The following is a 22,716-nucleotide window of genomic DNA, read 5'->3' on the forward strand; positions in this document are numbered from 1 at the left end:
AAGTTTATGTTAAACTGTTCTATTTATTTATTAATTTATTTGATGAATGGATTGATTTATCATAGATTATAGTTCCCAATTACTTTAATAGGCATGCAGATTAGTTAATTATTATGAGACAATTGGACTTATTGGTCACATAAACTACCTGACAATGGACATCAGTATATTATTGATGGTTTCAATCTGTGCCCAGAAATCTAATGTAATAATACAACTATTATTGAGTTATAACATTAATCCTGTCCAAACTAATTAATACATAGGTAATAATGAAAACATAAAAGAAAAAAAATCAACTCAACTGGAAAATATATATAAAAAAGAGAGTTGTATGTTCAGTTCAAAATTATAGTTGTTAAATCAGTGACATTAAAATCCTCCTAAAAGAGAGGGAATTTAGGTCCACAGCAGTGGTAACTATCTGTTCCTAAAGTGGGACACAATGAATAAATAAAACCCCTTTGATGGCCTTTTTAATGGATGCTGGCAGGCATCTTACTCTTCTGTAGTCTCTGGGGTGTGGGGAGTTGGGGGGTAGGAGGTGGATTCAGTTGATGTTACAAACAGATGCACTCTTCATATGAGAAGGGAACGGAATTACAAATATATTAAAATCTTTTTTATTTCCTTGTAATCAGGTCAGTTACTTTGCACACATCTTTGATTTTTGTGAAAATAGGCCATTTGAGTTTGGTAGTTGCAGAACAGTTTGAAAGGTCCTGAGCACTGAAGCTTAAGAAAAGGTAATGCCAGTAGTTTTAGGCTTGGGTGAGATATTTTACAAACCAACTCACCCAAATGCAATATGTGATTCAAGATGTGAAGCTGTAAATCTCAAATGAAAGGACTATTGTCTTCAAAAGTTTCACACACAGTTCAGCAAATTACCTAACTTGAGTGGTCACATTCCCAGCATTCATTTCTAATAACATTCCTGAAATAAAGCGAAAGGACATACCACAGCATTTATAGATGGTGCATATACTATTTTGTGCATGGTTAATGACAGCAAAATTTGGAGTTTATAGTAGGCATTAGATGCTACGTAATCAATATATAATAATGTTAAAATCTTCAGAAAGGCATTTGGACTTTTTCTCTCAAAGTTATTCACATCTGGAAGTTGGGATTTGGATTTGTTATGGGCAAAAATAAATATAATTTGGTGGTCTCAGTTCAGCTGTCAACAGAAAGCATGCAAGTGATAGAAATTCTCAGTTTATGAAAGCTGAAGGGTATACACATTTGTTTCTTGTAATTCTTGTTACTAGGCCTACTTTTCTGCAAAGCTACATCTGTGGACTGTACACTCAAGTTCATTTATAAATACTGTTTTCTAAAATGCATTTATTAAATGTTAATTATAGAAATATTTTCAAATCCAAGTTCATTGTTGAAGCTTCTAGCAGGCTGAATGCATTTCATGGCTGCATTTGTAAATGAAGATCGATTATCCTGAAACCATTGATTGAATATGAAAGAGTTACAACAAACAAATTGGATCTAGATGGGGTAAATATGCTTATGTATGTAACATTGGTGAAGAAGCTACCCATTCTGTTGGCTTTCATGTGACAAAATAGTGGCGTGAGGAGTTTTGTGTCTATAAAAATAACTATTATAGAAATCTACAGCCATAATTGTGCATCCAGATTTAACAACTGTATTTATATTGAATTATACATGTAACCACAGCTGTTATAGCTGCCCAGTTCCTTTCAATGGATAGCATTATTAAATGTCATTAAGGGACTGCCTTTTTCTTTTTAGAGGAAATAAGAGAGATGCTCTTCTTCAGATCTTAATTCTTAAAACCTTACAGAAAACGGACAAAAATCACTGCTCTTCACAATATATTTAACGGAATGGTTCTTGCAGTCATTTTGATAGACAGCCAAGGGGATTCTTCATTGCAATAGTGAAGTTACAACAATAATAACAACTGTAATTGGTGGCTGTGCTCTAGGTTATCCAGCTGTTCTATGGTAATGAGGTCTGGACTCTGAGGACATCATCAAATGAACACTGTTCTCCTTGAATATGAGGTGCTATCCTGTTAGTACATGATCTCCAGTACATTCCATTGCTGACAGAGGGAAACTGGTACCATTACCTGTGCAAATATATTGTAATTCACAGGTTTAATGTTTCTTAATCCAGTAGGAGTTGAGAGCTAAGTGAGAGGAAAATGTATTTTCATCTATACACATCTTTTATTTAAAAACACGTTATTTTTCTTCATCTCTTGGCAATTCAAATATCCCTTCTGCTCAGAAATGCCACTCTTGAAAATTCCTTTTGCCTATTTTTTCTTTTTAAACACCCTTGGAGATCATTGAGGAGAACATCCTCCTCAGGCATCTCACCCTCAATTTCTCCCAGTACAAATTAACTTCAGAGGAAATTGCATCTCCCTTGACTCATTTGCTGATTAGTAGTTAGCAGCTAATTGTACTGGTATTTAAATAAGCCAAACTTTATACAGTAGATCTGGTTGAAAATATTGATATTAAACAATTCCCTGGATTTGCTTGTCGTATAAAAAGTAAAACCCACATTTCATTGCTTAGATTCCTTTGCCAATTAAAGCACTGCAATTTGACTCTGCTTTTTATGTAGCAGGAGGTTTCGACCACCAAATTCTTATGCTTCCATTAGTCTTCTTTAAAGTCTCGATTCAGAAGCACCGGTAGCATGAACCTGAATATACTTCCCTTTCAAGTCAAAAGTAACCACCATGTGGTAAGGGGAGTCACTACTAGAGGCACAGGTGGTAGGTTTGCAAAACTGCGAAGGTGACCTCAACAGGCGGTAATGCAGTAAAGCCCCTCTCCCAATGGCATTAATAAAACCTTCTCATACTGAGCTGTCTCTGTTGCTTCTCACGGGTAAACGGGTATTACTCTTGTAGACTGTCTCCTTTGCTTGTGAAATTGAGGTGCTGTATGTAGCTAAACTGATAATTTAGCTTTTGGAAGCTGAGGACCACCCCTTCCCTGGATTTTGCAAAATGTTTTTCTGCCTCTGTTTATTTTCTTCCTTTTTCTAAACTCCTGCAAGTGTACGACATCCATAGGCATCCTATATATCTCGTTTTGGCACTGGGACTTTGGGTCAGCCTCTCTCCCAGGTAACACCTGTCATACTGTATTGTGGGCACATGACAGTGGCGAGTGTGATATAGTTGTGGTGTATTGTATCCTTTTACTTTAATTCTCAAAACTCTCTCATAGATTGTAATGAGACTTCATTGAGCATAAATGCTGTAAGTTTGTTTTCTGCATAATTATCTTCTCTGTCTGAACTGTCCTTTGTTTGATTGTTTATCCATTTTATTTATTTTGTACTGTGTATTGCTAACATAATACAGCCTGTCTCTGAGTGTTTGTGTGTAATGTTTGTGTATTTCAATCACACAAGCACAGTGTGACACTTAAGTCAAGGGTCTATCAACTCCCGTCCTCGGGGACCCTGAAACTCCAGTTCTGCGATCAATCCAACACTTACAATTGAATTGTAATGTACTTTATATATGACAGCCGTGTGACCAAGCTTGAGCACCATCATATTCAGAAGGAAATGCTGTCTGTGATCTGATAACCTTTAAAAATAGTGCTTCTCCTTTTGAATGCTTTTGCTAAAACTCTGTATCTCAGACATGATGAGGATTGTATCTTTTTCTTCTTTGTCATCTAAATGGGCTAGTAAATGAAAACCCAGTGGTGTGAACAGAACCACATTGTTGTACCAGAATTATGATGTTGTCCCTCAGGTTCAGTAGGGTCTTGTATATTTACTCTTAATTGTACCCTTAAGGGATATTTCCGTTCATGTTAGAAATTATTGTTGGATCATCAGTTGTTTTAAGGATAGAGCTCTTTACTGTTATTACATTTCCCATGATGTGTTTGTGAGTACAGAAAAAATGCATTACAGGAGTAAACCTGTGAACTATCCCACTGGGAACAAGATGTGTCTTTCTGCTTAACACTGAGTACTGGTGAGAAATTGTAGCATTGGGAATAGAATAGGCCTGGGGATCGATGCACATTGTTAGAAAAAGAAAAGAAAAACCAGTGAATAAGCAGTTTCTAGTTCTTCCTGAGAAGTAAAAATTGTCTTTTTAAAATCATTTTTAATTACAATCTTTCTGTATGGTAGGCAACTGTGTCTTTATAATGTATCTTTCCTATACATTCTTCATTTCAGCTTTGTATTATCTTCTTTCTGTATACCGAGTTAATGTAGATTTAATCTGAGAAGAATTAGTGTACACATTCTTTATCTTTTTTTTTTGCCCTGAATTGATTTGGAGAGTTGGATTAGCGTTTTTCATTTGAATGTTCTTGACAACTGGGTGTTCTTGTCTCGAAGGCCCAGAATATAAAGTGGATGCCGAAGAGACAGTAGTTGCAAATGGCCTGTTTCCTTCATGCCAAAATTATTAAACTTCTTATTCTTTCACCGTCTAGTATTTATCTGTGTCATTCCTTTCCATGTAGTTCTATTAATTTGTGATATAAAGCTGATATTATCTTGCTAACCCTCTTCATGTTAATGTAGGGAATAAGAGCCCAGGTGTATTATGGGATGTGCTTTACTAGCTGCAGTTTCTGGATTAACTACACATTTCCACATGTGTGTGTAATGGGGCTCATTGCATACATGAGTTCATTATGGTGACGTAACCCCTCTGTGAAATCAATAGACTGATTTTCTGTATCGGGTATCTACTGGATGGAAATGTGTGGTACGGAGCATTCAAATCCCTAAGCAGGGGGCTCAGACCTGCACATGCTACACAAGGCAAAACTAACAGTAACCCTAACCTTTCTCTTAACTATTACTGTACCTGCAACTCATCCCTATAAACAACTGAATACACACCCAGCCCTACCCCAAGTATTACCTGTAAGCCTGAGTTTATACCTTTGCCTTAATCTAACCCTTTATCTAATCCAACTGTGACCATAAGTGTAACCCTATCGCCATCTCTCCCTCTAAGTCTTAGCTGTACCCAGTTAGCTGTTATCCTGCTTAAACCTAACATTTCATTTGCTGTCCAACTATACAGTATAAACATCAGACGGCATACTTATTTCAGAGAGTCTGGGGTGGCATTTCCGTGGATGTACCAGCAACCTTCATTGCATTTTGTTTTTCAGTGACGGCTGGGCGGACCGAGACGAGGTGATTGAGGGGTATGAGCAGGAGGCGGTGGGAGGCATCACAATGAAGCTGCAGTCGGAAGAGGTCACCTCCTTTGACAGTTATTTCCTGAAGCTGCAGCTTGATACCAACACTAGAAATCCATGGTTTGCTGAATTCTGGCAGTATCGCTTCCAGTGCCGAATCCCGGGGCACCCTCTTGAGAATCCAAACTACAAAAGAATTTGCACAGGTACAACAATCTCTTTTTCAAGTGACGGCATAATTACTGGAAAGAAGTATTTTTCAACTGAAAGGAAAATAAGCCGAAAGGTTTTGTTTTGTGTATTGGGCTAACCACTATATTTCTCAGGAGAATCAAATGAGATTACATTTAAAAAAATCTATAAATACTGTGAAAAAAAAGTAAAACAGACCAGTGTTTTTCAACCAGTGAGCTGCGGTACATTGGCATCAGGCGTGAGCAGGTATGCCATGGAGTTTTGGGAAAATATCACAAGAGAAAAACTAAAATAATAATGACATAAACATTTCTCATTTATTATCATTAAGCATGTTCCTTCCAGATTCACATGGGGTCTGTGCACCAAGACATGCTCAGGCTGCTCACTGACAGTGAAGTTTAATTTGTTGATAAATGGGGAGGGCGTGCAGGCAGGAGGGCAGAAATGGCTACTGTGCCACACAAAACTGTAAAGTTAAGTAAGTGTGCCTTGAGCTTAAAAGGTTGGGAAACACTGCTGTAGACAGATAACACTGTGGTTTTGTAAGCGCTAGCAGAGAGTGGATATGATACTCTAACTAATCAATATTATCCTATGCTAAATGCTTTACTTTGGCATTTGATAGTGGATGTTTATGTTGATCTTAACTGTGTTTCTATTTTTCATTCTTTCCTTAACTGTGCACTCTATTATGCTGGCCAAAAGGTGATCTAGGTAAATTAACCGATTATGCCACTGTTATTTAAGAAAACACTTTTAGATTCAAAACTTTAAATGTTTAAATTCAATTAAATTGTATTAAAATATTAATTTAACAGATGAACTTCCAGTATTAACCCAAGTCAGTAATGCAAAGGTATACATAATTACCTAATTTATATTTTATTCATGTAATGACATTTATATCAAGAAAGTAAGAGATATTTCTATTCTGGATTTTCTTCGCATCTTGAGTTACTTAGCAGTTCTGAAATTGGCTACTGAAACGTCCTGGAGTGAAGCAGCTTTTCCAGATGAGGAATGACTATCAGTGATACAGAGCAATTGTTTTTTGTTTTTTTTCAAATTTAAAAGCAAATGAATACACTGCAGCTTTAGTGCCCTTAAAATGCAGTCTGTGGTTAGAGTTTACTGTTCTGTCACTTCTGTTGTTTGATAAAATGATACTCCAAGAAGGTAAGTGTTTATTTTATAATGAATGGAACCGTTTTGATTTGAGATACACGGCTATTGGGTTGTTTTTTATGTCCTGCAAAGAGACAATAAGAAAATGTAGGCATAATAGTAGCATTACCTTCATAATTTCTCTCGATAGACGACTGAGGTGTAAAAAATACCCCAATAATATTTTAGATGCATTGGTTGTTTGGAACAGTAAGTAGCACTGCTGCTTATTTGCATATCTGCATGTGCGCTGACTAAATATCACTCTGAAACACCTCCTTTTATTGGACTAGGAGATGTATTCTTTTCAAATTTCATTGTTGTGTTAAATTGTCTTCTATGTTCAGTTGAATGAATGGTTTTTTGCACTTGTTTTAATCATAACAATGCAGGAAAAGAAAAGCATTTTCCATACCAGATTTTATGTGTATGAATTGAGTGCAACACATTCATTAGGGCATGTTTGGACAATTCTAATATGAATTCATGGCTTTGCAGTTAAAACAAATCATCATTCACAAGTTTGTCGTCAGACATGTCTTGAACAGAGCAAACAGAAAACTGCCACTCTTTTCTGAATGGGAAATAGGGGTAGAGTCACTAACATTTAAGTAAACACATCAAATACCTAAAATGATTGGTCTCTTTCATCTACAATTTGAAACAAATGTGAATCTGAAAATAATTCACCCTGATACACCAATGGAATTACTGACAAACACACAGCAATCTGCAGTATTTAGCCATGCATATAAGACAATGAATATAGCAAGCGTGCTCTTCTAGAAAGTTCAGTTCTCATCCCAATAGTTTGTTTTTGGACGAGTTTTAGCTTCTGCCCACCTGTGGTGGTTTCATCTGCAGACATACAGTATATACAGCAAAACATGTAATGGTGCATAGCAGTTCACAAGACGCACAGATAACCCATGAAATGAATATCTCTGTTGCCCATTTCCCCTGAACCACACCAACAGCCGAATACCGTTGTGAAATTAATGATTAAAAAATGTTTCTCGAAGGTAATCACACCTCCTGTTGCTGAAATGAACTGTTCTGAGTTTTGTTGAGGCTGTAGCTTAATGTTGTGACATAGTATATTAAAAATACCAAAAAATGTGCAGGATACAAGTTTCAAATCGTAAACTTCCCAGGTGTTCCTATAGCAGGCTTGCAAAAATGAATTCTGATATCAGGTAACAAACCTGTTACAGATCGTACACACAGCAGGGGTTGTAAGAGGATTCAGACTACCTGTGAAATACTGAATCTGCCTGAGCTACAGGAATGCTTTCTGAATAGAAAGTGCAATAAAAATGCCTTCACCCCTGCTATTCAGATAAAGAGTTTCCAAAGTTTTTGGATATTGTCAGACTTTTTCATATGGTTAATTGGCCTGTGTAGAAATGGAAGGAAACACGCAGTTGTAAGTAAGTTGGAGATCTCAATATCATGGGATATCTGTATGTTATTATAAACCTATTCTCCTTTTACCATAATTTAACTTTAATTTGTTGCCTACACAATACTCCTAGAGTAAAAAGTACAGATCCCGCATAATACACATTTTCTGTAAAATGTGAAATGACACTGGAGTTATTCCTGAAATGATCGTTGAAATCCCCTACCTTTCCCAGGTAACTAGATGCACGTTCATTAATTGTTGCATATTTGTCAATAAATGCCTTTACCCATTTCCTCAGAATAACCAGGAGTTTATATATGGTTAAAAAGAATGAAGCAGTCTGCTAACTGTTAGAAAATATCAGGTCAAGTCTATTCTTGTATGATCTCCTGCGGTATTGCCTTTAATATTATTGCAGGCCAACTTCATGTTCTGAAATTAGATGTAACAGACGTCATGTGGAAGGCGACACAAACAAATGTTATGATTATTTTTTTTAAATCATGAAAGTAACTTTTGAAAATAATTTACCGTAATCTTTAGTGCAGTACTACCAGTGGTTATCAGAGCATTGCCCTTCTTTGCTCTTTTACCATCCAATATTAGCATTTTCCAGATAACCGTTTTTAGATTTTTAGCCTTAAATATTCATAATTCATGAGTGCTGTGAATAGTTTAAGCAAAATTGATTTTGTGGCACTATGTATTGAACTGAGGAAAAATTATGTTCAAAACCATGCTGTGACTGACTGAAAATAAAACTGCAAATCAGGATTCAGTTAATGTGTATATTCCCTGTAGTGGACCAGTGGTTCAAAAACTGGTTGATAAAGGTTCATTAACTTTTCATAAAAATGCTAATTGACAGTTTCCACCAATCTTCCATATCTGAAGTAACTTTAGAAAGGGTTTGTTGTTTGTTTTTAGGTAAAAATGTTTTGCACCACTAAGTTTCAGTATTATCCAATATTATACATCGAGCAGCCATAACATTATGACCACCTGCCTAATATTGTGTAGGTCCCCCTTTTGCCAACAAAACAGCCCTGACCCATCGAGGCATGGACTCCACTAGACCTCTGAAGGTGTGCTGTGGTATCTGGCACCAAGACGTTAGCAGCAGGTCCTTTAAGTCCTGTAAGTTGCGAGGTGGGGCCTCCATGGATCAGACTTGTTTGTCCAGCACATCCCACAGATGCTCGATTGGACTGAGATCTGGGGAATTTGGAGGCCAAGTCAACACCTTGAACTCGTGATTCATCAGACCAGGCCACCTTCTTCCATTGCTCCGTGGTCCAGTTCTGATGCTCACGTGCCCATTGTAGGCGCTTTCGGCAGTGGACAGGGGTCAGCATGGGCACCCTGACTGGTCTGCGGCTACGCAGCCCCATACGCAACAAACTGCGATGCACTATGTGTTCTGACACCTTTCTATCAGAACCAGCATTCACTTTTTCAGCAATTTGAGCTACAGTAGCTCGTCTGTTGGATCGGACCACACGGGCCAGCCTTCACTCCCCACGTGCATCAGTGAGCCTTTGGACGCCCATGACCCTGTCGCCAGTTCACCGCTTTTCCTTCCCTGGACCACTTTTGATAGATACTGACCACTGCAGACCGAGAACACCCCACAAGAGCTGCAGTTTTGGAGATGCTCTGACCCAGTCGTCTAGCCATCACAATTTGGCCCTTGTCAAAGTCGCTCAGATCCTTACGCTTGCCCATTTTTCCTGCTTCTAACACATTAACTTTGAGGACAAAATGTTCACTTGCTGCCTAATATATCCCACCCACTGACAGGTGCCATGATAACAAGATTATCAGTGTTATTCACTTCACCTGTCAGTGGTCATAATGTTATGGCTGATCGGTGTAAATTTATTTTTATTGCTGCTCTTACAAAGGAAGGCAGCTCAGAAACATATCACAGTGTATATTATAGACAATTTGCTTATCATATTTGACTTTACTCCAGAATGTTTTACCTATAAAAAAAAGGGGGTAAAATATATCGATATTTTATGTTTTAGTGTGTGATTATGGGAACTTGGAAATAAATAATAATAAATTTAATAATATATAAATGTTGCTTTTCCTTTTATATAGGCTATACTGGAGTGTAATAAATAAGTATATAATGCAGCAGAAGCAAAAGTGTTTGGCTATGCATAATAGTTTACTGGTTACATTTATTAACATCTTATCAATCTTTTATTCATTTGTTATTATGCATTTTATTTTTGGATCTTGAGTCAACTCCAATTCGGACTAAAATTGCATATTTTGGGTATGCGTATCTGCTGCTAATAATAATAATAATAATAATAATGATTATGATCATTTTCATCAGCATTTTCATTATAATCATATGTATAATTTAATAAATATTTTAACTCTAGTTATAGGTATTATGTAACCATTTTAAATTGAGAGGAAACCATTTGTATTTACAGATGAACTACATTTTATTTTTCTGCAGTGTTCAAAATAATTGAGGCTCTCTGTATACTATTATTACTCGAACAGGACTAATCCGCTTCAGCTAGTGTAGTTTTGCAGTGGAGGTCTTGCTCCCAGATGTACAATCAATATGTGAACTCCTTTGCTTCATCTGTCTTTGCATCTGCAGATGCTGATGTTGATGATGTGGATATGTTATCACTACATAGGAGTATGTATTTATTTATGTTTCTGTCTTCCCTGTCATTGTTTATTTCCAGGCAACGAGAGCTTGGAAGAAAACTATGTGCAGGACAGTAAAATGGGATTTGTGATCAATGCCATTTATGCAATGGCTCATGGGCTGCACGACATGCACCGTAGCCTGTGCCCGGGACACGTGGGGCTGTGCGACGCCATGAACCCCATCGATGGAAGCAAACTGCTGGAGTTCCTGCTGAAAACCTCCTTCATTGGGGTGTCTGGAGAGGAGGTGTGGTTTGATGAGAATGGGGACACACCTGGCAGGTAAAGTAGTTTCCACCTTCACGATCCTGCAAGGGTTTACAAGAGAAAATGAAAACTGTCTTATGAACCCCTTTTATCTGCATCCTTCTTTCACACAAACTAATTAACTAAGTGGCTGCTAATGTTTAAATGGTGTGTGTGTGTTTTGTGTTTTTCTTCCTATTTAATAGAGAACATTGCAGTTTTCTATATCAGTTTCAGCTCTGGAGCACTTGCTAGGAATCTGATTCAAGTTATAGATGAACTTGATCTCAGTTCAGTCTTCACCAATTTTTTAGACCACATCATTAAACCTCTGAGTACCTGAGCAGCCAGGTGGTTTTGCCTTCTGGTCTAGCAGTCAATATGGCAGGTGTTCACTAACACTGAAACAATGGGATGACTGCTCTCTATATTCACAGCTACTTACAGGAATACATTTGGTTCAAGTATAAAACATACGAGATGTCGCTGTGTGGAAAAGCAGTAATGTTTTTTCCATGCAAAGCTGTTTATCAGCAGTCTTTGAGTCCCTGACAGCCTAGCACGCCTGGAATTATGTTATCAGTTTCATTTAATCCTATTTTAATCTCCATTGACAGGCAGCATTGTTTGTGACTGTGACTGTGTCCATTCCCAGATATCTGACTGACTTTCTTCTGACAGATATGACATCATGAACCTGCAGTATGCGGAACATGGCCGCTATGACTACATCAATGTAGGGTCCTGGCACGAAGGGATTTTACATATCGATGACTACAAGATTCAGATGAACCGCAGTGAGATGGTGCGCTCCGTGTGCAGCGAGCCATGCTCCAAGGGGCAGATAAAGGTAAACTAGGACCTCAGAGCAGAAACTTAAGGTTTTCATGATTTAATCTGACCATTTTGGTTATAGTCCATTGGTTCAACCCATTTCCACCTACATTGTTATTCAAAATGTCTGAAACTATTTTCTTCTCATTCCTCATGTTGCAAGAATGCTTACCTTTGCTGGAGGGGGTTGAAGTTAATCATTCTGTAAGAGTCATCTAAAACTGTTGTAAAGACTTGTGATAGAAGACAGTACTATGGGATGAACTGTGGACACATTATGATGAATTTTCTCTTCCTTTTTCCATTTCACCCGCAAGTATTCTAGCATTGAATCCATTAGCACCACTCTTATGTAAATATCATTTTCTTATCATGCAAAAAATATCTTTAGTCTGACTGGCAAAGTTCCTTTCAAATATATCACGGGGATATGCTGAAATAAAATATCATGCTTATGGGATATCTCTAAAGGTACTGAATAGATAATACAATCATTACAAAAAGATCAAATGCATAAAAATAAGTGTCAGGCTAAGACTTGAACACTAAGCTGTCAGTGGATGTACATTAGGAATTCCTGCATATGTAAGAAGAAGTTGTGCACACATGTCTGCTTATTATAATAATTTGTTTAAATTAGCGTATGAGTAGCGGTACATTTTTATTGATTCTTATTGATGTTGGCCTTCTGTTCTCCATAGCCTTATGTCTCTTAGTCTTCTTATTTAAAAAAGTATGTATCCAGCCAATATTTTGTTCTGGCAGTATTTATCATTCAATGTTATAGTTTGGATGTATTTTGGTTGTGACAAATATGATGGCAGAAAATGTTTGTAGAAACCTATTACCCTGAAAAAAATACTGTGTCATTACTGTTCTCTGATTGTTGCATAGTAACGTTGTCTGTACCTGTCATAGGTCCATCTCTGGAATTTCAATATGTATACGCACAATTGGATTATTTCGCATGAGCATATATATATATTTTTGTTGTTGTTGTTTGTTTGTTTGTTTGTTTGTTTGTTTTATTGCAATTTACTTAATATTTTTATTCCAATTGATCATTTCTGATCATTTTGTTTCTCCTAAATGTAATTATAAACATCTAATTTCATAATGTGGCCACATGTTATTTGGTTTGCTGGGTACTCCATGATGGGTTTTGTATACACAGGTAATCAGAAAAGGAGAAGTGAGTTGCTGCTGGATTTGCACACCCTGTAAGGACAATGAATATGTCCAGGATGAGTTTACCTGTAAAGCCTGTGACCTGGGGTGGTGGCCAGACTTGGAACTTGAAGGTAACTGATCTTTCTTTTTTTATTACTGACCTTATGGTCAAGCTGCTGGTGTTGCACTGCTTGTGATCTTCTAGAAGATGAGAATGCTTGCAGCTGAAAACAGCTAAAACAACAACAGCATATTGGTGTTCTTTAGCTTAAGTACTTTTCCTAAGAATGTCTCTTTAAAAAGAACCCCCTATGGCAGGAAGACACCAGTCACTGTACATTGTCAGTTTTATCATGCCTGATAGATTGTTTATTTTTATTTATTTTTTCCCTCTCTGCATTGTTCCAAGCCTTATGATTCCCTCCAAGGTATCTTTTTAAGACCTTCTGTTCTAAATGGAAAAGTACTGCAGTTATTTCACCCCGAAGGAGGTGGCCTATCTTTTAGGTTATGCAATTTCATTATATATATATATATATATATATATATATATATATATATATATATATATATATATATATTAAAATTTGTAAATCTGCAGTGTGAGATTAAAATCAGGGATGGAAATAAGGAAAATATAATATCCACTTACTCTGGAGGTTACAATTAAAAGTACCGTCCACTTCATAGAGGATGTGCAAAAAGTGCCTCTTTATCACTATCAGTGAAATCTACCCTACACAAAAACAAATATTGCCCTCTGTGTCTGAGCTTCTCTTCAACCGTTCAGATGGTGCTGCTAATCTTGGGGTGACAATCACCAGCTTAAAGCTTATTCTCCCAGTGGGTTAAGGAAGAATCTCTGGGGGGCAAAAATCAGCCCTTAAAAGCCCTCAGCTCAGCTATTTGGACAAATCAGTGAAATTGAACTTCACAGAAACAATTACTCCCAGTGTGTGTTTCAGTAAAATGAGTTAGCAATGTCTAAAGTTAGACCACCACACATAATGGGGAAACTTGTTGTTCCTAATGAGAAACCCTCCTGCTATTTGTATTGTGTTCACTGCTGGATTTCATCATTCATTTGTATATTTGGTCATTTTTTGGAAACATAAAACTCTAAAACTTACACTGGGGATAAATGTGTATCTTTCTGCTCTGCCTGTGCACCTGTCATGGATTAGCAATATTTTAAATTATTTGTTTTGTAATTGATATTGATTTTTATTTTTTTAACAGGATTAAAAGCTTCAATTGAAAAAGCTTGGTCAATTATATGTAGTATTCCTGTGAAAAAGCTGATTCATTCATTACATGAAAAAGCAGATTTTAAACCTACAAATGTATATTTTCAGTTTAATTTCAAGGGGAAATCATGCCTATGTTTACAGTACTTAGTACTACAGTTTTACCCCTAAATAGCGTAGCCTCAGATTCAGATAAACTGATTTCCAGAGCATTGCATTTCTTCCGCATGCAGCAACCCTTGTCTTTTCTGCATTCTGCTTCTGGAGGCTGGTGTGGTCATCAGCACACTCTCACACTGTAAAAGTAAGAAATAAGAGTGAGGTTTTCAGACAGCTAATTGTTCCCAATTATAAGAGCATTGGGGATCATTAGGAGTATGGGCAGAAACACTGATGTAATATCCATGGCTTAACCAAACACACACACAAACACATATGTGAAATATGGAAAATTAAATCATGAGTTGCCTATAAAACATGAGTAAAGAGAAATCCTTTTTTTTCATTATAAGAATGTCCAGGTGACTGTGTAGTAAAAATTGACATTACATACATGCATGCATGCATGCATACATACATATATACATACATGTATACAAAAAACGCATCAGCTATTTTTTCAGTATTGCATATGCACCAGTCTCTGAACAGAAGGAATTTATTTTCAGTTGAACTAGAAACCTACTTTGATACTTGGTATCTTTTCAAAATCAGGGCTTCTTTGCCAGGTTCAGATGGCCACTATCAGAAAGCCAAAGATGATATCCAGTCAAATAGAACATATTCTAATTTAGGCTTTCTGCTTACTACTAACACAGCAGTGCCATTATTTCATGTCTGTGATCTTATATGCAGTATCGGTGTTTAAGAATATTTAAAGAGCTTTTCTCTCATCCTATTCACATGTACAAATAGGTTTTCAGCGCTATTAATTGTTAAAGCTGTGAATATTACTTAAAATAGTACGGGAGGCAAGTATACAAGGACTATGTTTCATAACACATCTATAATCTGTATTTATTATTTAGGACACACTAATATGAAAAACATGCATACAATATTATTTTAATCAGCAAACCAATCTATAAGACAGGGAACCTTAACATAAATATTAGACACATTCAAATTCACAAAAAGTCTTGCCTGTTCAGCTAGTGATCTATCTTTTAACTGGATTTGTGACTTTCAAGGTTGATAATTTAACTCCAGACCCGTACATTCCTGCTGTACACCTGTGTTTGTCTCCCCCTGCTGCCCCCCATTACTTGGTTTGATAGAAGCATAGCATCCACACTGACTCCATGCCCATAGCTTGGCTGCAGCCAGATATACCAGCTACCACTGGATACATTTGCCAGCAAATATTCATCATGCTGTATAATGCATTATATTTGTGCATGGGTTTAATCAACAGCTTATCACACACATTTTCCTCACTACATCTAATGGGTATTTACTAGAATCAGGACAATCAGGTGAAATAGATTTCTTCTGCTCGATTCTTCGTTGTTGAAGAGTGCATGCTTCTGTATCACAGTGCCCTGTGCCCTAATGATTTTAAATGATTAATTCACTTTTGCAAGCCTTCCCTCTAGAGTCTTATAGCTCTCATGTTATCTGCAAATCTGATTTGATCTGCCTTGTGACCTAACCAAAGAATTGTACAGTGCTAATGGAAAGCTTCTAACAGTTTCCTGTCATTCTCCTCAGCAAGACCAAGAAATATGTCAAAGTGAAATAAGCTCTATGTACAGAAAGGGTGCAAGGTTACTAAACTTTTGTTTTATGATTTCAAACATGTTTTATTTTTGTTAAAAAGAGCTGCACCCTAATGCAAGTTTACTATGGTAAATTTACCATAGACATTTTGCACTTTTAACATAGTTTTACAGTGGTTTTACCATAGTCTTACAGTGGCTTCCAAGGGGATTCAGCATGCCTTCACTGTGTTTCACTACACTAGACCATAGGGATACCATGATCTACCAGGATACATATTTCTAAGGCATGTTAACTTTGGAAGACCATGGATTATTCATGGATCAGTATAGTAAGGGAATAAGGAAGGTCAGTCAATGGCAGGAAGCCACTGTAAAACTGTGGTAAAACCGCACTAAAACTAAGCAAGCAAGAGCAAAAATCGTATCAAATCTACCATGGTAAACTTGCCTAAGGGCAGATAGACTGGAGAGTAAATATACCATTGAAAACACAGTGTAGTATTTTCTTCAAATATTGTCTTGTTGAATTTGATCTGCTGGTCTGATTGAGTTTTCTCAGCTGTACTGTTTTTAATCTTGCAGTCTGTGAGCCCATTCCTGTGCGGTACCTTCAGTGGAACAACGCAGAGTCCATAGTGGCCGTGGTTTTCTCCTGCCTGGGGATCCTGGTCACCATGTTTGTGACCTTCATCTTCGTGCTGTACAGAGACACTCCAGTGGTCAAGTCCTCTAGCCGTGAGCTCTGCTACATCATCCTGGCTGGGATCTTCATGGGTTACATCTGCCCATTCACCCTCATTGCCAGGCCCACAGTGGCCTCCTGCTACCTTCAACGGCTCTTGGTGGGCCTGTCCTCCTCCATGTGCTACTCGGCTCTGGTGACCAAGACCAACAGGATTGCTCGCATCCTGGCAGGCAGCAAGAAGAAGATCTGCACCCGGAAGCCCAGGTTCATGAGTGCTTGGGCCCAAGTGGTCATCGCCTCCATCTTAATCAGTGTGCAACTCACCGTGGAGATCACCCTTATAATCCTCGAGCCCCCAGAGCCTGTCAAGTCCTATCCCAGCATCAAGGAGGTCTTCCTGATATGTAACACCAGTAACCTTGGGATGGTGGCTCCTCTTGGGTACAACGGGCTGCTCATTTTGAGCTGTACCTACTATGCCTTCAAGACCAGGAATGTCCCGGCAAACTTTAATGAGGCGAAATACATAGCCTTTACCATGTACACCACCTGCATCATATGGCTGGCATTTGTACCCATCTATTTTGGCAGCAACTACAAAATAATCACCACCTCGTTTTCCGTGAGCCTTAGCGTGACAGTGGCGCTAGGGTGCATGTTCACGCCCAAGATGTACATCATCATTGCCAAGCCGGAGAGGAATGTGCGCAGCGCGTTCACCACGTCGGATGTTGTGCGCATGCATGTAGGTGATGGGAAAGTGGCCTGCAGGAGCAATAGCTTGCTTAATATGTTCAGAAGAAAGAAAAACCCTCCTGGAAATGCCAAGTAAGTTAACATAACTCAAAGCTGACAAGTTTGTTTTATTATAGGTAGTAAAGTAACACCCCCCAACCCCCAGTACCCACCAAAAAAATCAATAAAAGAAACAAATATGGAGACACATCTAACTTTTAAACGTGTAGTAAATGCTAAATGTAGACAATACCTTATAAATGGATATTAATGAAGCTACCAATTAGAGGTTATAAAGACAGCAAGCATACAGTTGAGACGCTGAATAATTAGTACGGTGCTACACATGAGCAAATTAAGAGAGAGAGATTGAGTTTTGGCATCAGTACATTTCCCCCATAGGAGTTCTAGTGAAAGCTCATCTTATCTTTGATATCACTCAGGTGCAATCTGACTATATTTTAAGGGAATATCAAAAAACTGTTAAATGTATTTTGTTACATTCTGGAAGCATTTGGGAATAAATGTGATTTTAGCTAGAAAGCTCTTGTTAACTAAAATCATAACAACAAAAGACATTAAACACTTTCAGAATTCTAATATACATCATTTTATTGTGTAAATATTATGATCAGTTTCATAGCAAATGTGAGCTATTTCAAAAAAATGCTAACAAACACCACTTACTGTAGTTCTGATTGTTTGCTTGCCTTATTTTATGTACATAAATATATCTTAAGTTGCAGTAGTGGCTAAGTTATTGGTTTTGTTATCAGTACGTTTGCTTAATAGAACATGTCAATGGTTGGTTTCCTAATTTAAAATAAAACCTTTTTTTATCAAAACTGTTACATAAGTTTGATTTACCAGCTGTTAAGAAGTGCAATTTGTAACTAAAATGTAGACGACATCCCTTGAACAATGAACTGTCAAAAACAAAATATAAATTGTTGTTTACGGAGACTAGATCTGTATGAAATGTAGGCATTTGATTCTCAAAGGGTTTAATGAAAATTGTTCTAGTTCTTCAGCTTCTAACCTTATTTAATGAATGAAATCCATTTATACTGCAAACATAAATTGTAAAACATAATGAATAAGATGTCGACTTAGGTTAGAAGGTGTTTTGTTCTATATACCATTTCTTATATAAAGAAAGAAAGGTTAAATGCATAGTATGCCCTTTCATGTTGATGTTTATAAGTAATGACATTTTTTACATGAACCAGAAATGCTTTATTGTTTCCACTTTCTGGGTTCCTGTGAAATAACAGTCGTCTTTATTTTGTTCATAGTTCTAATGGAAAGTCTGTGTCATGGTCTGAACCAGGTGCAAGACAGCCACCGAAGGGGCAACACATGTGGCACAGATTGTCTGTCCATGTGAAGAGACAGGAGGCAGGGTCCAATCAGACGGCAGTCATCAAACCCCTAACTAAAACCTACCAGAACAAGAGCCTCAACTTCTCAGACCTGAGCACCAAAACTTTGTACAATGTGGCCGAGGAAGACGAGAGCGACCCAATCAGGTACACTCGGCCTGTTAGCCCTTCCATGATGGTACACCGGCGAATCCCTGGCATGGGACCAATGAAAGAGGGGGAAGACGCCCAAATGTATACACCAGAACACATGCAGAACAGCATCCTCCCCCAGCAGGTGATAATGGATCAGCTCCAAGAAGTGGTGGACAAGTTCACTTCCAGCATTCCCGACCTCAATTCCATGATCACCCTCCCAGGCCCCGGCAACGGAGTGAGGCCCATCTATCAGCCCCACTTGGTACAGCAGCAAGTCCTTCCTCTGCAGATGGACACCTTTGGTGAGGAACCCGTCTCCCCAGTGGAGGAGGTGGAGGGCGAGCGCTTCAACCTCATCCATGGCTACATGTATGACAATGCCGAGATCCACGAGGAGGAGGAATTGGTTCAAACCAAACTGACCCTGGAGGACTCCCCAGCGTTGACGCCACCCTCCCCTTTCAGAGATTCGGTGGGCTCCGGCAGCTCCGTCCCCAGCTCGCCTGTCTCTGAATCTGTGCTGTGTACGCCGCCGAATGTGACATATGCATCTGTCATCCTAAGGGACTATAAGCAAAGCTCCTCTACGCTGTGAGACTACAGAGCAAGAAACTGGACACTTAATTAACTATTTCTGAGCAAAGCTAGCCAGAGCAAAAAAGACATAAATAAATCAAAAGCGAATTGAATGTCTAAATAGTAATTAGTTTTCAAGGGCTGTGTGCCTACTTTGGTCAATTTCAAAATGTAGGAACAGAGTAACTTTTTTTGTAGCTTATGTAACAAGGAGGTATAAAGAAGCACAAGAGAAGATTAAAACTGACTAAGTTTTGCTGATTTGTTTCTGTTTCTGTATAAAAGACAGAAGAGGAGGACTTCCAGAACAAGTCCAGAAGCTGTGCCTCCAATATTCACTCTAGTGTCCCCTGAGGCAGAGAGCTGAGGCTAAAGACTGAGCTGTCTGAAAGTGAGCAGCAAAACAACCTGGATGTGACGAAAGGCTACTCTGTGTACAGATTCTACCTTCTCCAGAGGCACATTGATCAAAGAGCGCTGGTGGCTTTGCTAAAAGTCACAGTATCGATAACTGTGATCACCTGTGTAAGGACTATGATTCTCCATTATACTTATGAACAAGAACCTCTGAGCAATTCAAGCACTTTCAGCTGAACATGAGAAAATATTCACTCTTTACCACTAACAATCAGATAGTATATTTTTTTGTTTTATGTTTTCCTTTTTCTCAATTGACCTGAATCAAAAATACCCGATATATTGTGATTGTGGAAAATATTTTCAAAATTAGATCAAATTCCGTCCTTCCACTAGCTGAAAACATGGAATCAGGAGAAGGCATACGTTAGATTCTCATAATATAAAATGTTCTTTAAAGAAAATGGGTCGCTTAGATTTAAGCTTGATTGTTAGGCCTACTTTATTTAATAAATACATAAATAAATAAACCATAAAGATATTTTGCAAAGTGCCAGGAGGCTGTGATTAAGATGAACATATGTATTCAGTATTAATATCTTGATCCTCAGATTTTTATGTCATTGTAATGATTTTGGATTTTCAAAGTTTGTATAATGTCAAAATTTGTTCTTTTTTCATACAAAGATGCTATGTTTGTAAAACTGTAATTGCTTATATATTCAAAACATGTGGAATATCTATAATCTTTAAATTGTCTTAACGGATGTTTTGTGGAAACGTATATGTTCGCATTAAATTTGAATAACTTCTCAGAGAATATATTTACAAGTCAGTATTAAAATCTTTTAAAAGCTATAGGTTTAAGGTATATCAGTTTGTAGTTGCTTCTAGTGATAAGGCGTTACAGTTAAAATCTTGTTCAAAATTATCTACTCATATGAATATTTTGCAGCTGTAATAAATTACTTCATTCTAAGTCAGTAACTTAGCTATTAGACTGAAACTGTCCAACGTATAAATACATAATTAAAATGGATAGTATTATTGTTATGATGAATTGATATACTTTTTAGTCTTCATAGTGTATGCCGTTTTGAAAACAAAAATATTTCTTGGAACTTTAGGTCATAGAGAAGCCTTCTGTTTGACATGGTCAGAGCTACAATGGAACAAATAGATTTTTGTCAAGGTTACTTAAAAATTATGTAAAATAAATATTTTCTAGTTAAAACACTTTGGCCCTGTATTTATTCTAGTCCCTTCCTTTAAGATGTCTCAAGTAGGGTATTTAAACTAGATTAATATCACTATCCTTCTTGTTTTGTATGGATTCATTTATTCATTTATTTAATCATTAATTAATTAATTCCTGAATTTCAATATTTTTATATCCAATTACAGATTTAGCCTGTGTTTGAGCCATGCTATCATTTTCACAAAATGTATCTTGTAACTTTATAATTTGTGGCTGTGTAGAGCCAAATGAGCCAAACTGAGATTTTAATTAGATTTTTGGAATCAGCAATTGATTAATTGATCTACAGCACCTTTCATTGAGGAGTACAGGTTAGAGTGAGTATCTCAGATCTAAGACTGTGATTTGACATACTTGGTATGTTATCGTCAAAGCTAATTGTAAAATGAGTGTTATTAGCGACTTAAAGAAATGTAGCTTTCAAAGAATGTAACTGAAATTTAATTTTTTAGCATGCCTTGCAATTTTTGTAATTCAACTCTTGGTTTTATTTTTAGAAAGAGATGTGTGTACGTATTCATCTAGCCTATAGCAGTCTATTGTGGGAATCATTTCAAATGTAACTGATCATTGATCAGAAATCAAGGAGGCACCTGAGCCTACACTTTGCAAACTCACCTTATTGCAAACGGGGTCAGATTAATTTTGATTTGTTCACTTATGCAGTTTTAGAAAGCCTAATTAAAACTAAAGCAATCCACTCAATTTGTGGTCAACCGAATAGACTGTTTCCACTAACTCCTATATTGTTTATTTTTTGTTTAAGTGTTTACTTGTGTATTTGAGATTTTTTTTCTCTTTTCAATTATTGTATATTTACATATTTGAACGTATTTCTTGTTTATTTTATTCTGTGTTCCTCTTTCTCATTCCTTATAATAAAGCAAATTAGACATGTGTCATGGTCCTCTGGTGTAAAAATGTTAGTAGAAGTAGAAGTGCTCCAGGAGTGGAGTGTAAGTGATGCAGCATTTTATTTATTTAGCCATTTTGTTACAGGCACTCACAGTCCCCTCTGTGACAAATTAGCATCTGTAGTAACAACACAGGTTTCAGTGAACAGATCATGGGTGAGTTTGCAAAGTAAAGTGCACGCCAGCTTGCCTCATATGTTATTTGTCTTGTTCTGTGGAATCCAACACAAAGCTGCTTGCTTTTAAATGTGTCCCGGTAGGCACTGTATGCGATACATTTACAGTATTTGAGCGGATTTGTAAGCCGTAGTAATATGATTGCAGTAAAAAGTGAGCAGAAAAAAAAAATAGTGAATGAAGAATTAGTGACATGTTTAAAAATGAAAACTGGAGATTTATACTACTTACTTTACTTTATATTAATTGTATGTAGAGGCAGACAATATTATTTAATGAAAAATGTTTACCAAAAAGTTCCTTTTTCAACATGCACAATAGGCTGCATTTATGTCAGGATACAGGAACAATCAATGTCAATAGTCTGCAATTGTAGACAACAAAAAACTTGTTTTGTTTTTTTGGAGGGGTGTCTTCTGTGAAGTACATTACAAATTAAATAATAGTTAAAATACAGTACATATTCCCTCAAACTGCATGATTTGTAAATTGAGTCTGCGAACCAAAAACTTTACACTTCCTCAGCAAAACACACACCCGCCATGTATCTGTAATCACTGACAGAAATCTGAGCTGAGCAGAAGCGAGGCGTGTTGAAGCCGAGACGCCGGCTTCCGGGTCCGGTG

General features: G+C 37.2%; 1 protein-coding gene across 1 annotated transcript in view; it reads left to right on the top strand.

The window, feature by feature from the left end:
- The window catches only part of LOC136758954 (metabotropic glutamate receptor 1), a 63,027-nt gene extending 41,131 nt beyond the window's left edge, over nucleotides 1-21,896 (top strand). The window contains exons 4-9 of the mRNA XM_066713728.1: nucleotides 5,169-5,404; nucleotides 10,686-10,932; nucleotides 11,578-11,746; nucleotides 12,905-13,031; nucleotides 16,451-17,381; nucleotides 18,584-21,896. Of these exons, the coding sequence (XP_066569825.1) occupies nucleotides 5,169-5,404; nucleotides 10,686-10,932; nucleotides 11,578-11,746; nucleotides 12,905-13,031; nucleotides 16,451-17,381; nucleotides 18,584-19,403 (2,530 nt within the window). The 3' untranslated portion in view covers nucleotides 19,404-21,896. The remainder of the gene's footprint in view (nucleotides 1-5,168; nucleotides 5,405-10,685; nucleotides 10,933-11,577; nucleotides 11,747-12,904; nucleotides 13,032-16,450; nucleotides 17,382-18,583) is intronic.
- Nucleotides 21,897-22,716: the final 820 nt, after the last annotated feature.

This window comes from Amia ocellicauda, chromosome 1, assembly GCF_036373705.1.
Source record: "Amia ocellicauda isolate fAmiCal2 chromosome 1, fAmiCal2.hap1, whole genome shotgun sequence".
NCBI lineage: Eukaryota > Metazoa > Chordata > Actinopteri > Amiiformes > Amiidae > Amia > Amia ocellicauda.